This window comes from Moschus berezovskii, chromosome 4, assembly GCF_049115385.1.
Source record: "Moschus berezovskii isolate FMDL1 chromosome 4, NW_MosBer_1.0, whole genome shotgun sequence".
NCBI classification, from domain to species: Eukaryota; Metazoa; Chordata; class Mammalia; order Artiodactyla; family Moschidae; genus Moschus; species Moschus berezovskii.
The window spans coordinates 88,907,724-88,923,724 of NC_142463.1; the positions used below are offsets into that span (position 1 = coordinate 88,907,724).

General features: G+C 45.5%; 1 protein-coding gene across 4 annotated transcripts; it reads left to right on the forward strand.

Annotated features, from left to right (window-relative positions):
* Positions 1-8,002: 8,002 nt before the first annotated feature.
* LOC148778080 (glutathione S-transferase Mu 1-like) lies at positions 8,003-14,970 on the forward strand. 4 transcript variants are annotated; one of them, XR_016037251.1, is made up of 4 exons: positions 8,003-8,089; positions 8,351-8,439; positions 8,884-8,948; positions 14,462-14,970. XR_016037251.1 is itself a non-coding variant. In XM_088835554.1 (4 exons), exons 1-4 carry the CDS (start codon positions 8,060-8,062, stop codon positions 14,549-14,551), a joined length of 300 nt encoding a protein of 99 aa, XP_088691680.1. In that variant the 5' UTR covers positions 8,026-8,059; the 3' UTR covers positions 14,552-14,970. The 4 variants fall into 4 exon arrangements, 2 of the variants coding, with proteins under 2 accessions (XP_088691680.1, XP_088691681.1); XR_016037250.1 differs by having other exon boundaries at positions 8,020-8,132; XM_088835554.1 differs by having other exon boundaries at positions 8,026-8,132; positions 8,351-8,422.
* The last annotated feature ends 1,031 nt before the right edge of the window (positions 14,971-16,001 follow it).

Below are 16,001 nucleotides of genomic sequence, written 5' to 3' on the forward strand. Positions count from 1 at the left end.
ACTATCCTAAAGAAAAAGAAATGCAAGAAGGCAAAGTGGTTGTCTGAGAAGGCTTTATAAATAGCTGAGGAAAGAAGAGAGGTGAAAAGCAAGGGAGAAAGGGAAAGATATACCCAACTGAATACAAACTTCCAGAGAATAGCAAGGAGAGATAGTTCAGTTCAATTCAGTCGCTCAGTGGCTCAGACACTCTTTGCGACCCCATGAATCACAGCATGCCAGGCCTCCCTGTCCATTACCAACTCCAGGAATTCACTCAAACTCATGTCCGTCGAGTCGGTGATGCCATCCAGCCACCTCATTCTCTGTCGCCCCCTTCATGTCTCCAGCATGTATTATTATTTTTTCTTTTTTTTTCCATTTGTTTTTTGTAGACTTTTTAATGGTGGTCATTCTCACTGGTGTGAGATGGTACCTCATTGTAGCTCGGATTTGAAATTTTCTAATAATTTGTCATGTTGAGCATCTTTTCATGTACCTACTGGCCATCTGTATGTCTTATTTGGGGAAGTGTCTGTTAAGGTATTCTGCCCAATTTTTGATCGGGTTGTTTGTTTGTTTTTTTGTTGCTGAGTTGTATGAGCTGTTTGTATATTTTGGAGGTTAAGCCCTTGTCTGTTGCACCATTTGCAAATATTTTCTCCCATTCTGTAGGCTGTCTTTTCATTTTTTAATGGTTTCCTTTGCTGTGCAAAAGCTTGTAAGTTTGATTAGGTCCCATTTGTTTATTTTTGTTTTTATTTCTATTGCCTTAGGAGACTGATGTAAGAAAACGTTGGTATGATTTATGTCAGAGGATGCTTTGTTCACTTCTACCTGTGTACATATATCCTTAGGTTCTTCTTCTTTCCTGTAACATTTCCCTTTAAATCTACACCTATTGGCCATACTCTTGTCCACATACTGCTATTTACTGGATATGTTTCATTCTTTCCAACAGATTAAGTGCAATTTGCCTTGTCAGTCGCACACTATTAGACATGTGGGGTTTTCTAATTTTTGACCTTTTTCTTTTACCACACTATAGGATTATCTTAAACTGATGTTTTCCTTTATTTCCTTTATTTGGTAGATCCCCAAGCAGATACTAGAAGGCAAAGGGTGAGAACAGTTTTAAGCTTTGATAGTAGATTATTTTGCTGCTCTGCAGAGAGAGTAATTTACATGACGGTGCTCCCAGCAAGGCATGTGGACCTCTTTCTGCAGTATCTTAAGCAGTTGGGGTGTCACGATTTCATCTTATGCTAGTTTTATGGGCTCATAATCATACCTTATGGTTTTCCACCATAAGGTGTTTCCACTTTTGGTGTTTATCGTCTGTGCTTGTTTACAGCTGATAAATGAATCCCTCTCTATGAATCTCCCTGTGTTCAGCGCTGTTTGACTTTGTTCGTCCATGACTTGTTTAATTCTGGATCATAGTTAAAAGATGAGGTGGCAGCAGTCATAACCTTTTTTCACAGGCAAAGTGGAACTAATTGTGGTTAAAAGCAGAGGCATTACTTTGCCAACCAAGGTCCGTCTAGTCAAGGCAATGGTTTTTCCCGTGGTCATGTATGGATGTGAGAGTCGGACTGTGAAGAAAGCTGATCGCCGAAGAATCGATGCTTTTGAACTGTGGTGTTGGAGAAGACTCTTGAGAGTCCCTTATACTGCAAGGAGATCCAACCAGTCCATTCTAAAGGAGATCAATCCTGGATGTTCATTGGAGGGACTGATGCTAAAGCTGAAACTGCAATACTTTGGCCACCTCATGCGACGAGTTGATTCACTGGAAAAGACTCTGATGCTGGGAAAGGTTGGGGGCGGGAGGAGAAGGGGACGACGGAGAATGAGATGGCTGGATGGCATCACCGACTCTCTGGACATGAGTTTGAGTGTACTCCGGGAGTTGGTGATGGACAGGGAGGCCTGGCGTGCTGTGATTCATGGGGTCGCGGAGAGTCGGACACGACTGAGCGACTGAACTGAACTGAACTGAACTGATCTTGCACTTCTTACCACATAGCAAATAAATATATAAACTCATTATAATAATCAATGAATATGTTTGTAAAACTAATCATAATATAAAAAGCTAAAGCACCCCGTTTTTTTGAAGTCTCCTCTATCAAACTGGACTGGCTGAGATGTCTTATAATAGAACTCTAATGAGGTTTGGAGAGAAGAGGTCCTTTTTTCTTCTGGTCAGTCTCCTTGATCATAGGGACTGTTTTAAAGCCTTTAAAGAAGAAGTCACAAATATGTCTGCTTGCATGTTTTGCCCACTTGATGTGTGTGTATCAGTGTCTCTAGGAGGCCTTGAGTGGTACGTAAAATATGGAGAAGGAGCTGTTTCTATGGTTACTTCCATCACTGATATCCATGTGTGTGGCAGTCATTAGGTGCTGACATATTCAACTGGTCACCCTATGAGGGTGTTAAAAACAGAGAGGATCCCGGTCTAGACATCGAGAGTTGCCAGTGTAATCCTTAATAGAAATAACCCCCAGAGAAAAATCAGGGATATCTTGAAGCAAAAGGACAACTTTATTCTCAAGGTTTGCAAACTGAGGATATTCAGTCTTCAGCTGGAATAGAAAATATGTTCGGAGGCGGGGTGCAGGAGAGGGAGTGAGTGATTTTTGTAAACAAAAAAGCTCAGAGAAACCATAGTTTGAGAGACTTGTAACGGGACCAGATGGTCCTTGCAGCCACAAATCCTGGCCGAGTGATGGCAAGATTGTTTTCAATGATTGGCTGTCATCAGAGCTTCCTGTTAGGGTGTTTTTTTGTTTGTTTGTTTTCTTTTAAGATAGGACCCTTTGCAGAAACAGGCATCCTTGTAGGTTTTGCTTGTGGTTTTCTAAGAAAACAGAGCACATGACTGAAACCCAGGTCCATTGTAACTGCCTAGCTTCATTTTATTTTGGGTCCTCATTGGACACACGGGTCCATTTTCTATGTTTTCCTTTGTGGATTTTTCTTCATTTTCCTTTCCTTTCAGTTCAGTCACTCAGTCGTGTCTGACTCTTTGTGACCCCATGAATCACAGCACACCAGGCCTCCCTGCCCATCACCAACTCCTGGAGTTCACTCAAACTCACGTCCATTGAGTCAGTGATGCCATCCAGCCATCTCATTCTCTGTCATCCCCTTATCCTCCAGCCCCCAGTCCCTCCCAGCATCAGAGTCTTTTCCAGTGAGTCAACTCGTTGCATGAGGTGGCCAAAGTATTGGAGTTTCAGCTTTAGCATCAGTCCTTCCAATGAACACCCAGGACTGATCTCCTTTAGGATGGACTGGTTGGATCTCCTTGCAGTCCAAGGGACTCTCAAGAGTCTTCTCCAGCGTCACAGTTCAAAAGCATCAATTCTTCAGCGATCAGCCTTCTTTACAATCCAACTCTCACATCCATACATGACCACTGGAAAAATCGTAGCCTTGACTAGATGGACCTTGGTTGGCAAAGTAATATCTCTGCTTTTGAATATGCTATCTAGGTTGGTCATAACTTTCCTTCCAAGGAGTAAGCATCTTTTAATTTCATGGCTTCAGGGATGTTATTTTATTTTTAAAGCAGTAACTTGTAAGAATTTTCTGTACATCCTTCTCAGTCATGTGGACAGTTTTTTTTTTCTTTTAACATTTTCCCTTTCTCCTTGGGGCCAGGACAGTTCACAGCAGGGCCCCCAGAAACTTGGCTGGTCAATCTCAGGTCTTCACCTTTGGTGTAATGGGGTTGCTCCACCTCTGATGCAGGCCCACCCCACTGGCCCAGGGTCTGGAAGATGGTCTTTAGACTGTCACAGGAGCTGTGGACCCCAGCGCCTGGCTGTGGGGAACATGGCTGTTCAGGCTTCTCCTGAGCACGCCACTGCTTTTGAGACAGGGGTGTCCTGGTGACCACCTGACCCAGCTCCCCCAGTCTAAGTGGGCACCTAAGCAGTGCTGTGCTGTGAGAGCCACACCAAAGACCTCCCCCAAACTTGCCCCATGGTGGACACAGTTTAACAACCCGTTCAGTTCTTCCCGTGTAGCCATGTCAGCAGCTCCTGGAGAATTAACTGTCCTTGCGGAGGTCAGAGCTGCAGGCCTGGAATGAACCTTGGGGAGCTCTGCATGAGCCCACTGTCTGACAACCAGAGCAACCCCACACCACACTCTGCACCCGGGAGGCCCAGGCTGCCAGCCCAGCACCACATTCTCCGCCCTGCTCTCCTGCTCTTGTCCTGATCTGCTGCCCGGTGCCTAAGGAGACAGCCCCCAGAACAAGACTGTTTCAGGTCATCCCTGCAGATAGCCCTTTCTGCTGTGAGTCTGTGACCAGGCTCGTGGGTGCTCTGGCTCCTCCTGCCAGGGCACTAGGAGGAAAACCAGCTGCAGGTTTTGACCTATGGTCATAGACTAGAATATCTTAACCTCAGCACCACAGACAGTTTAGATGGCATAATTCTAGAATGTGGGGAGGCTGTCCTATGCATATTGAGGTTTTTTGCAGCATCCCAACTCCTCACCCATTAGATGCCAATAGCACTTCCCAGTCATGACAATCACAAGTGTCCATAGACACTGAAAATGTCCCCTGAGGGAAAGAATCACTTCCTGCCCCAAAGGAAGACAAATGATGTAGTGAATGGAGGCTAGCATTTAAAAAGAAAGGAAAATAAGACTTCCCTGGAGGTGCAGTGAATAAGAATCCACCTGCCTATGCAGGGACATGGTTTCAATCCCTGGTCAGGGAAGATTCTACATGCTGAGAAGCAACTAAGCCTGTGTGCCACAGCTACTAAAGTGTTCACACTCTAGGGTCTGAGAGCCACAACTACAGAGGCTGCATACTGCAACTACTGAAGCCCGTGCTCCTAGAGCCTGTGCTCTGCAACACGAGAAGCCACCACAGTGAGAAGCTCTCCACAATGAGAAGCTCTGAAACAAGAGAAAACCTGTAGCAGCAACGAAGACCCAGTGCAGCCAGAAGTAAATAAAATAATAAACAAATAAATATAGAAGTGTATACATGTCCATCACCGACTCGATGGACATGAGTTTGAGTGAACTCCGGGAGTTGGTGACGGACAGGGAGGCCTGGTGTGCTGTGATTCATGGGGTCGCAGAGTCGGACACGACTGAGCGACTGAACTGAACTGAATACATGTTCAAAAATAATAAAAATAAACTTAAAAAAAAGAAGAAAGGAAAATCGGAATGCAACACATGTTGATAAGGTCAGTCTTCCTTGATAAAACTTCTATTTTGATTAATAGTATATCCATGTATGTCCTAGATCATCTGGTAATTTTTTTTAAGCTTTGACATTTCAGACTTTTAGACAATTTTCAAAAGTACAAAGAACTTGTGTAGACCCCGATACTAACTTTCCACACTTGATTTCTCCACTTTCTCCCCTCCCTCTCCTTCCGTCTTCTCTCTGTTTCTCAAATGCTCCCTATGAATACAGGGACCTTTTATACCAAAACACCACCCTCTGTGCTCTAAGCTGTCCTTTTGCTAATGTTTGGGTTTAGGTTCATAAGTGACAGTGATTTATAATTGTCCTCACCTGTGTTGTCCTTTTAGGGTATTCAGGCCACACTTGTCTACAGTTTGTGACAATTTCTGTATTGCATTTCTGTTTAGAAAATTTTGAAAAATTACCAAAAAAATTCCCAAGGATCAAGTGTCCTTTTGGGTTATTATTTTTCTTTATAATGCTATTGTTCATTCAGAATCTTTGTTTCTTTAGCACATGTTTTGATGTGTACATGTTTGTTCCATTTGTTTGTAACATTAATTAGCCATTACCTGAGAGAGACTTCCCCCACCTTTAGAAATTGTTTGACTAATTTTTAGGTATCTTCCTCAGTCCTGACTTTTACTATCACGTAAATCTCTTCCATACTTAAAAATCTTTCCTGTTATTTCCCAGCTGACATCCAGCCTTTATTACCCAGGATTGTCTTACTCTTGTGGCTACTATATGACAGGATCACAATGATTGTTTTTTGCAAAAAAGAAATGAAAGATGGATGAATAAATTACATTACAGTATCAGCTTTACCTACTTTAAAAGTTATTATTCTCTTTGTTAAATTGAAACAGCCATTTTCTTCATGGAATCTAGTCATGTTTCTGGTCTAAGTTCAAGATGTGTAAAACCCAGAATGGCAACTCCTTAAAGTGCTATGAAACATATAATTATCAAGAGGGCCAGCACTTTTGTGTCTGCATGGCCACCATCATCTCCCTGTGGACAAACCTACCAGGGTATCCACCTGACTTGAGCCTCATCCCGAGTCTGCACCCAGAGCTGAGCCCTGAAGACTGGCAGGGTAGGGACTAGAGGGACATGGAGGGACTGAGCTCTGTTGCTCTCTGCTGAGACACTCTCCCTTCTCCCTAACTTAGCAGAGATATGCACACTCTGTGATTTAATGTGAATTAGATAAAGTCTATCTGTATCCTCAACCCCTTTGTGGTTTGAAACTTTTATTGAATACCTGGTTCACATTAGTTCAATCTGGACAAAGTGTTACCTAGTTTAACTTATTTTTCTAGTGCATCAACCTTCAATTATTAAAAAAATATTTATTCATTTATTCGTCTGCGCTGGGTCTTAGCTGTGGCATGGGGGATCTATGATCTTCCTTGTGGCATGTGGGATCTTTTTTTTTTAGTTGTGGCATGCAAACTCTTAGTTTTGGCATGTGGGATCTAGTTCCCCAACCAGGGATTGAACCTTGGCCCCTTGCATTGGGAGCATGCAATCTTAGCCACTGGATCACCCAGGAAGTCCCTCAACCTTGTGTTTTAACTTGTAGACCCATTTGTTTTTAAATGTTCTTCTCATCTGTTTTCATATATCCACTAATTTGTAATACTCTTTAAACAAAGAATAGGAAACACAGGCCAACTTATGTTCTATTCTCCTAAATTTGAAATAGTCTTCAAACTTCCAAGAAGAACACTGACAGGTAGAAACTGGTTTTCTGGAGGTTTTATCACAGAGTGAATTCAAAGGACACTTGAACCATCCTCTCATACACAGGGGTCAGGAGGCAGGATGCGGGCTGGAATCTGTGGGCCTGGGCAGCTGAGGGTGTGCTGGGCCCACTCTGACTGTGGTCCTGTGCACCGTCCTTCAGGTTCCTGATTGCCATCCCTTCTGGCAACTCTCTGCTACAAGAGAGGAGACTGACTGCTCCGAGGAGAGCTCTTCCCCTTTCAGTCACATTCCTTATGTGACCACCATTCTCCCCATCACTGTATCATATGAGGGACATCTAGCTGGCTGTTAGGATATTTCTGGACTGCACTTTGATATCTTCTTTGCTGGGCCTGGTTCTGGATTTAGATTCACAACCCAAACCATAAACTAGTTAATTAATTTACATTTGATCAGTTTCACTCTTAGAACAGCAGGGAAGGGCTGGGTCCTCCATAGGCCCCGAAGAAAGGCACTGAGACACATTTTCTTGACCTGGGTGGTTTTTCCTATCCCAGTGACAGGCTTTTCTTCCAAGACTTGAGGCTGTTAGGGATCGTAACTGATTGAGGAGCTTTAGGATTGCCCGGAGTCCTGTTCTTCCTGTGACAGGTGCCAATTAAACTCTCAATTTGAGGGGCACCTGCTCTTGGCCTAAACTTAGTGGTCAGAGCTCCCCAGAGCTCGCGGGATATCTGAGGCTCAAGGGCAAAACTAAGCGGTTCCTGAGAGGGAAGGGAAGGCAGAAGAGCCTTACTGCTGTTCATTCCGGATTGTTTCTTGAGCGTGCCACCAACTCCACCGACTTAGCAGAGATCTGACTGGGATCAGGAAGCAGGTGAGCCCGACCCGGGGGTTCTTGGCATCTCAGAGCCCACACCATGTCTCTGGAGACCCCTTGGCTCTGAGGCGGAAATAGGTCTCACTTTCGCTTGCCTAGGGCTGCGTCTGGGAAAGGCCTCGCTGAGTTGGGGGCCGCGCTGGGGGTGGGGCCTAGAAGAGGGGCGGGTGCTTCCGGCCGCGCCTTCACCGCCGGGTCAGAGGATAAATTTCCAGCCCAGGCCCTGTGAAGTGTTTCCACTCAGCCCCGTGACCATGATCCTGGGTTACTGGGACATCCGCGGAGTGAGCTGGGGTCACCAAGGCGGGAAGGATGGAGGCCGGCAGGGTAGGGAGGGTTGGGGGTGGGAAATGCTGTGCAATGAGGATTGATTTCACTAGAATATTCCTCTTCAGAGCTTGGTGGAGCCAAGCCCAAAGTCCTATCCCTCTGCCCTTTTTTCTCAAGCGGGGCTTGTGCGCGGGAGTGTGGGTGGGGGTTGGTGTTGAGGTTGTGGGAACACACAAAGTCAGGCAATTAGGACCTGACATCTGCTGTCCCTCCAGCCGTCTCTCTCAGCTGGCCCACGCCATCTGCCTGCTCCTGGAGTACACAGACGCAAACTATGAGGAAAAGAAGTACGCAATGGGAGACGGTAATGGCATGCTTGTCATGTCCTGACTTCTGCCCAACTCATGCTGATTTGGTGCCAAGCATCCCATGTCCTGACCACTGTTGTTCATGTCTGTCGCCCTCCCCTCCAGCCCGCCCAGCTGGAGCAGGGACCTGCCCCTTCCTAGACCCTTTAGGGTGCAGCTGGCCTCCAAGGAAGGATATGAGAGCCCACAGCTGGGTCCTCTATCAGCCATTGGCACAGGCTTCCCTTAGTGCTTACCTAAACCCTTTGTAAGGATTACTCACCTAGTTTCAAGAAGTTTCTAACTTGGTTTTTCCCCTCAAAGCTCCATGTGAGACTTAGTGGTTCAGATTCCAGATCCACCAGTTCAGGGGGATTCTTGCCTCTACTCCTTGCTGGGTCCCCCTGGTAAGGAGGGTTGGACTCCTAGGAGGTTGTTTCATTGCATCTTCTTTTTCTCAGCTCCTGACTATGACAGAAGCCAGTGGCAGAATGAAAAATCCAAGCTGGGCCTGGACTTCCCCAATGTAGGTGCAGGGGCTGAGGTGCTGGGAGGGGGAGTGGACAGTGTCTCCATCCATCTCTTTTCCTGGCTTAGAGGTTTCAGGAACAAGTGCCTTCTGCTCTGTCTCTCAACTTCCTGGTTCTGTTTTCTGCCTTTCCATGATGCTCCGTGTCACAGCTCATCCCTTCATTTTACAGCATATCATTTAGTGTCTGCTAGAGAAGGAGAATCCCAGGGATGGGGGAGCCTGGTGGGCTTCCGTCTATGGGGTCACACAGAGTCAGACACGACTGAAGTGACTTAGCAGCAGCAACAGCAGCAGAGAAGGAAATGGCACCCCACTCCAGTACTCTTGCCTGGAAAATCCCATGGATGGAGGAGCCTGGTGGGCTGCAGTCCATGGGGTCGCTAAGAGTCGGACACGACCAAGCAACTTCACTTTCCCTTTTCACTTTCACGCATTGGAGAAGGAAATGGCACCCCACTCCAGTACTCTTGCCTGGAGAATTCCATGGACAGAGGAGCCTGCAGGGGCTACAGTCTGGGGGGCTCCCAAAGAGTTGGATATGACTGAGTGACTAACATAACATTTCTGCTAACATAATATAGATATCCTGTGCAGGGATTTTTATCTTGACTCCTCATTTGGTGGGCACTTTCCTTCCCTCCTCGTCTCCCATCCTGTCTTCCTTCCTGTTACTCCAGATTCTGTCTGAAAGATGGCTTAGTATTTTCATTTTAAGTCACATTCACTGATCTGATCCTCTCCCCTGTATGAGACACTGTGTCAGGCACAGTGGGATACAGATGTCACACAGTCCTGATGCCCTGCGTCTGGGGCTCAGTGCAGCTGGAGGTCTACGGGAACCCTGAGTTGTGTGGTGTGGGTGGAGCCACCTTAGGGCTGGAGGAGCACAGCCTGACCTCACCTCCCAGCTCATCATTCACCCAACTGGAGAGCAACAGAGTCTGCTTTGTGGTGGATATGGGAATTTGAAGCTCTTGTCCAAGAGGTTTTTCAGTCTACAATCTGTTTTGTATGCCCATTTCCATCATGAAATCTGCTTTCTCAGCTACTTCTCATCAGCTCTGGTTCTGGTCCAAGGCTTGTTGCCTTGAGAATTTTGCAAGAGCTGGGGTGACTGCCCAGCAGGGAGGATGGGGACAGATGTGGCCTGCAGTGTGGCCTGTTGGGCCCTGGGCTGTGGGGTACAGGCAGCCCTGGATCTTGGAGTCCTGGGAACTCTTGGGCACTGTCTTGTCTTGGGAGGGTGGTGTGCAGGTGCACCTGAGTGTTGCTGTCTGGCTGGCTGCAGCAGGACTGAGGATGAGGTAGGTTGGGGCCCAGTGAGAGTGGGCTCAGGTCCCATGCCAGGCAGTTGGTCTGTGTCTTTTAAGTGGAAAAATTAGAGTCTGGCCTAGCCTAGTCTTGTTGTTTCAACCTTCCTATCATGTTTCATCCACATTTTCCTGAATAATTGAGTGAAATGTGGTCTCTTCTGCAGGTTGCTTGGGCCCTTTATGAGCACTTTTGTTTTGCTAGGGCCCATCTTTCTGTGGAAACCCTTGCAACTAGGAGCCTTTTCTGAGAAAGAGAATAATTTTGGAGAATGAGAAGAACAAATACTCTTATGACTAGATGTCAGTTGGAAAAAAAAAACCCTCACAACTTAAGAACAATGTTGTTGTTCAGTTGCTCAGTTGTGTCTGACTCTTTGCAATCCTATGAACTGCTGCACACCAGGCCTCCCTGTCCTTTACCATCTCCCAGAGCTTGCTCGAACTCATATCCATTGAGTCGATGATGCCATCCAACCGTCTCATCCTCTGTTGCCCTCTTCTCTTGCCCTCAATCTTTCCCAGCATCAGGGTCTTTTCCAATGAGTCAGCTCTTCCTATCAGGTGGCCCAAGTATTAGATCTTCAGCTTAAGCATCAGTCCTTCCAGTGAATATTCAAGGTTGATTTCCTTTAGGATTGCCTGGTTTGATCTCCTTGCAGGTCAAGGGGCTCTCAAGAATCTTCTCCAGCACCACAGTTCAAAAACATCAATTCTTTGGTGATGAGCCTTCCTTATGGTCCAACACTCACATCCATATATGACTACTGGAAAAACCATAGCTTTGACCAAACAGACCTTTGTTGGCAAAGTGATGTCTCTGTTTTTTAATATGCTGTCTAGGTTTGTCATAGCTTTCTTTCCAAGGAGCAAGTGAAAGTGAAAGTCACTCAGTTATGTCTGACTCTTTGTGACCCCATGGACTGTAGCCTGCCAGGCTCCTTTGTCCATAAAATTATCCAGGCAAGAATGCTGGAATGAGTAGCCTTTCCCTTCTCCAGGGAATCTTCCCAACCCAGGAATCGAATCCAGGTCTCCCACATTAGGCAAATTCTTTACCGTCTGAGTTACCAGGGAAGCCCTTCAAGGAGCAAACATCTTCTAATTTCATGACTTCAGTCACCATACACAGTGATTTTGGAGCCCAGGAAAGTAAAATCTGTCACTGCTTCCACTTTTTCCCCTTCTGTTTGCCATGAAGCAATGGAACTGGATGCCATAGTCTTATTTTTTTGAATGTTGAGTTTCAAGCCAGCTTTTTCAGTCTCTTTCACCCTCACCAAGAGGCTCTTTAGTTCCTCTTCACTTTCCGACATTAGAGTGGTGTCATCTGCTTATCTGAGGTTGCAGATGTTTCTCCCAGCAATCTTGATTCCATCTTGTCATTCATCCAGGCTAGCATTTCGCATGATGTACTCTGCATGTAAGTTAAATAAGCAGGCTGACAGTATGTAGTCTTGTCTTACTCCTCTCCCAATTTTGAACCAGTCTGTTTTTCCATCTAAGGTTCTAACTCTCCTGCATACAGGTTTCTCAGGTGATAGATAAGTGGTCCAGTATTTCCATTTCTTTAAGAATTTTCCACAGTTTGTTGTGATCCACACAGTCAATGAAGCAGAAGTGGATGTCTATCTGGAGCCCCCCTTGCTTTTTCCATGGTCCAACAATTGTTGGCAATTTGATCTCTGCTTTTTCTAGACAGCTTTTACATCTGGAAGTTCTTAGTTCATGTACTGTTGAAGCCTAGCATGAAGGATTCTGAGCATAACCTTGCTAGTATGTGAAATAAGTGCAATTGTACTGTAGTTTGAACGTTCTTTGGCATTGCCCTATTTTGGGATTGGAATGAAAACTGACCTCTTCCAGTCTTGTGGCCACTGATCAGTTTCCCAAATTTATTGACATATTGAGTGCAGCACTTTAACAGCATCATCTTTTAGGATTTTCAATAGCTCAGGTGGAAGTCTGTCACCTCCACTAGCTTTGTTCGTAGTAATGTTTCCTAAGGCCCACTTGACTTCACACTCCAGGATGTCTGGCTCTAGGTGAGTGGCCACACCATTGTGGTTATCTGGGTCATTAAAACCTTTTTTGTGTAGTTCTTCAGTGTATTCTTGCTACCTCCTCTTAATCTCTTCTGCTTCTGTTACGTCCTTACTGTTTCTGTCTTTTATTGTGCCCTTCCTTGCATGAAATGTTCCCTTGATCTCTCCAGTTTTCTTGAAGAGATCTCTAGTCTTTCCCGTTCTTTCCCATTCTGTTGTTTTCCTCTGCTTTGCATTGTTCATTTAAGAAGGCCTTATCTCATTTAATAGATCTTGCTGTTCCCTCCAACTCTGCATTCAGTTGAGTATATCTTTCCCTTTCTCCTTTGCCTTCATTCTCCTTTTTCCTCAGCTATTTGTAAAACCTCCTCAGACAACCACTTTGCCTCCTTGCATTTCTTTTTCTTTCAGATGATTTTGGTCACTGCCTCTTGTCCAATGTTATGAACTGCCATCCATGTTCTTCAGGCACTCTGTCTACCAGACCTAATCTTTTGAATCTATTAATCACCTCCACTGTATAATCATCAGGGAATGGATTTAGGTGCTACCTGAATGGCCTAGTGGTTTCCCCTACAGTCTTCAATTTAAGCCTAAATTTTGCAATAAGGAGCTGATGGTCTGAGCCGCAGTAAGCTCCAAGTTTTGTTTTTACTGACTGTGTAGAGCTTCTCCCCTACTCCAGTATTCTTGCCTGGAGAATCCCAGGGACGGGGGAGCCTGGTGGGCTGCCGTCTGTGGGGTCGCACAGAGTTGGACACAACTGAAGCGACTTAGCAGCAGCAGCAGCAGAGCTTCTCTATCTTTGACTGCAAAGAACATAATCAGTCTGATTTTGGTATTGGCCATCTGGTGATGTCCTTGTGTAGAGTTGTCTCTTGGTTTATTAGAAAAGGGTGTTTACTATGACCAGCTTGTTCTCTTGACAAAACTCTGTTAGCCTTTGCCCTGCTTCATTTATGTACTCCAAGGTCTAACTTGCCTGTTATTCCGGGTATCTCTTGACTTCATAGTTTTCCATTCCAATTCCTGATGATGAAAAAAGACTGCTTTGTTTTGATGTTAGTTCTAGAAGGTGTTGTAGGTCTTCATAGAACTAGTCAACTTCAGCTTCTTTGGCATCAGTGGTAGGGGCATAGATTTGGATTACTGTGATGTTGAATGGTTTTCTTGGAAACGAACCAAAATCATTCTGTTGTTTTTGAGACTGGACCCAAATACTGCATTTTGGAGTCTTGTTGACTATAAGGGCCATTCCATTTCTTCTAAGGGATTCTTCACCACAGTAGTAGATATAATGGTCATCTGAATTAAATTCTCCCTTTTCCATCCATTTTATTTCACCGATTCCTAAGATGATGTTTAATCTTGCCATCTCCTGCTTGACCACAACCAATTTACCTTGATTCATGGACCTATTGTTCCTGGTTCCTATGCAGTATTTCTTAAAAGCATCAGACTTTGCTTTTACCACCAGATACATCCAAAACTGAGCATTGTTTCTGCTCTGGCCCAGCCACTTCATTCTTTCTGGAGCTTATGCATCTTAACCATCTCAGGACCATGTATCCAAAACACAGAAAGTTTCATCTTGTTTTTTCCTATCCTGAATTCCCTTGCAGGCACTATTGGTAGGCAACTGCCCTGAGGGTCACTTAACTATTTGTGTAAGTGGATGATGAGTGAGCCTCCTTGTTTTCAGCTATGGGGAAATGGGTGCAGCAGAGAGACTCAGAATGGAGAGGGAGAGCGAGCAGGCTGCATTCTAGCCATATTACTTATGTGCTGTGTGATCATGTGCATGCTTATCCTCTGTGTGCCTCAGTTTCCCTTCTGATAAATGGTCTCAGTAGAACCTATCTTGCAGGGGAGTCGTGTAGAGATTCTGAACCTATGTCATCATGTCTAGTAGATAGGTAGCACCTAATACAGTATAGAGTCTCTGTATGTGGTGAGTCTGGATGTCAGATGAATTATAGGAAATTGGAAGAGTTAACTTTCCAGAGCTGGGGACCCCAGAAGACTATCTTTTGCCCCAACATTTGACTCCCACATGGAAGGGCTGTACCCCGGGTCCCAAACTTGGGGAGAGCTGCCTGGGTTCCAGTGGGGCAGCAGACCTGAGGCCTGGTGTTCTTTTTCCCACCCTCAGGGTCTGAAGAAGATCTCTGCCTACATGAAGTCCAGCCGCTTCCTCCCAGGCCCTCTGTTCCTGAAGCTTGCTGTGTGGGGCAACAAGTAGTGCCTGCAACTAGGAGATGGGCATGAGGAGCCAGTGCCTTGGAGACCAGGTGGAACTTCCTGCACACAGAACCATCGGTCTTTTTCTTTTTCCTTCTGTTCACTCTAGATGGCTTCTTGGCCCCCTTAACTCCCTCCCACACCCCTTTCCATCCCTACTTTAAAGATTCAGTTTCCCACTATTTTTGAGCAAAGTTCCTCCCCCACTGCACATTATCCTTCCTGTATTAAAGCCACCCAGACTGTCCTTCCCTTCCATGATTACTTCTACTGTGAGCAGCCCGGCCAGACCCCTGGCCCACGGGGCTCTGCTCTGAGCTCCCAGTGGTGCAGGTCTGAAGACCAGACCTGGCCTGGTGTGCAGGCCCTGCTTCCCAGTGTGGTTCCTGCCCAGCCTGTCTGATCCCCAATAAAGCCTTAATCACACATGCTGTGTCTTGTCTTATTCTCTCGGGGCTTCCTGGAGTCATGACTGACTGTGTTGGGTGTGTGTGTGTGTCTATTTTCCCCTCTTGTTCACTGCAGCGCTCCATGGATGGGTATGGGTGTGTGTGTGTGGAGGGGTAGACTGTTGGGGATGAGTATGTTATATGATTGCTTGTTCATTTCTATCTCCACTTCATGTATCTCTGTTCCTTAGCATCAGATCTCTGCAGAAGGGGAGCCCTTCTATGTCTGGTTCCCTCTTTAACTCAACATTCATGGGATACCTCCTGTCAGGTTGCAGTATTCTGTGTCATGGTTCAGAGGCTCTTAGGTGCTGGGGAAGGAGTCTGAATAGTCTACTGATGGTGTGGGATCCTGGTGGATTTGCTTCTGTCACCCTTTCCTGGAAGCTTACCCTGCTTTAGACACCCTTCATCTGTGTCCTTACAACATGCATGTGTGTGCATGCATACTAAGTTGCTTCAGTTGTGTCCAACTGTTTGCAACCCTATGGACCTAGCCTGCCAGGATTCTTTGTCCATGGAATTCTCCAGGCAAGGATTCTGGAGTGGGTTGCTATTCCCTTCTCCAGGGGATCTTCCCAACCCTGGGATCAAACCTGAGTCTCCTGTGCCCCCTGTATTGACAGGCGGATTCGTTACCACTGAGCCACCTGGGAAGCTCTATTTTCAAATACTTTTTTGTAGTATACCAACTTTGTGTATTAACTTACAAAATTTATTTGTTTTTTAAAGTTCCTCTCATTAATTACCTATATCCACTACTTTGTAATAGCCTTTCAACAAGGAAAATAAACCACAGTCCAACCTATGTCCTATTCTCCTAATTTTGAAATAAACTTCTGCCTGCACAGAGGAAAGTTGGCAGGTAGGACATTATTCTTGTGCAAATTGTACCTCAGATCACAGAGTGACATCAAAAGACGCTGAGCGCTCACACTACTATATATAAGATGGGTTACCAGTAAGGATGCACTGTACAGTGCAGGGAACTCTACTCAATAT

Coding starts and splice junctions, on each gene's coding strand:
- LOC148778080 (XM_088835554.1), top strand. CDS start 8,060: ATGATCCTGGGTTACTGGGACATCCGCGGAGTGAGCTGGGGTCACCAA. Junction 8,423..8,883: donor GCAAACTATGAGGAAAAGAA/GTACGCAATGGG, acceptor TCTTTTTCTCAG/CTCCTGACTATGACAGAAGC. Junction 8,949..14,461: donor TGGGCCTGGACTTCCCCAAT/GTAGGTGCAGGG, acceptor TCCCACCCTCAG/GGTCTGAAGAAGATCTCTGC.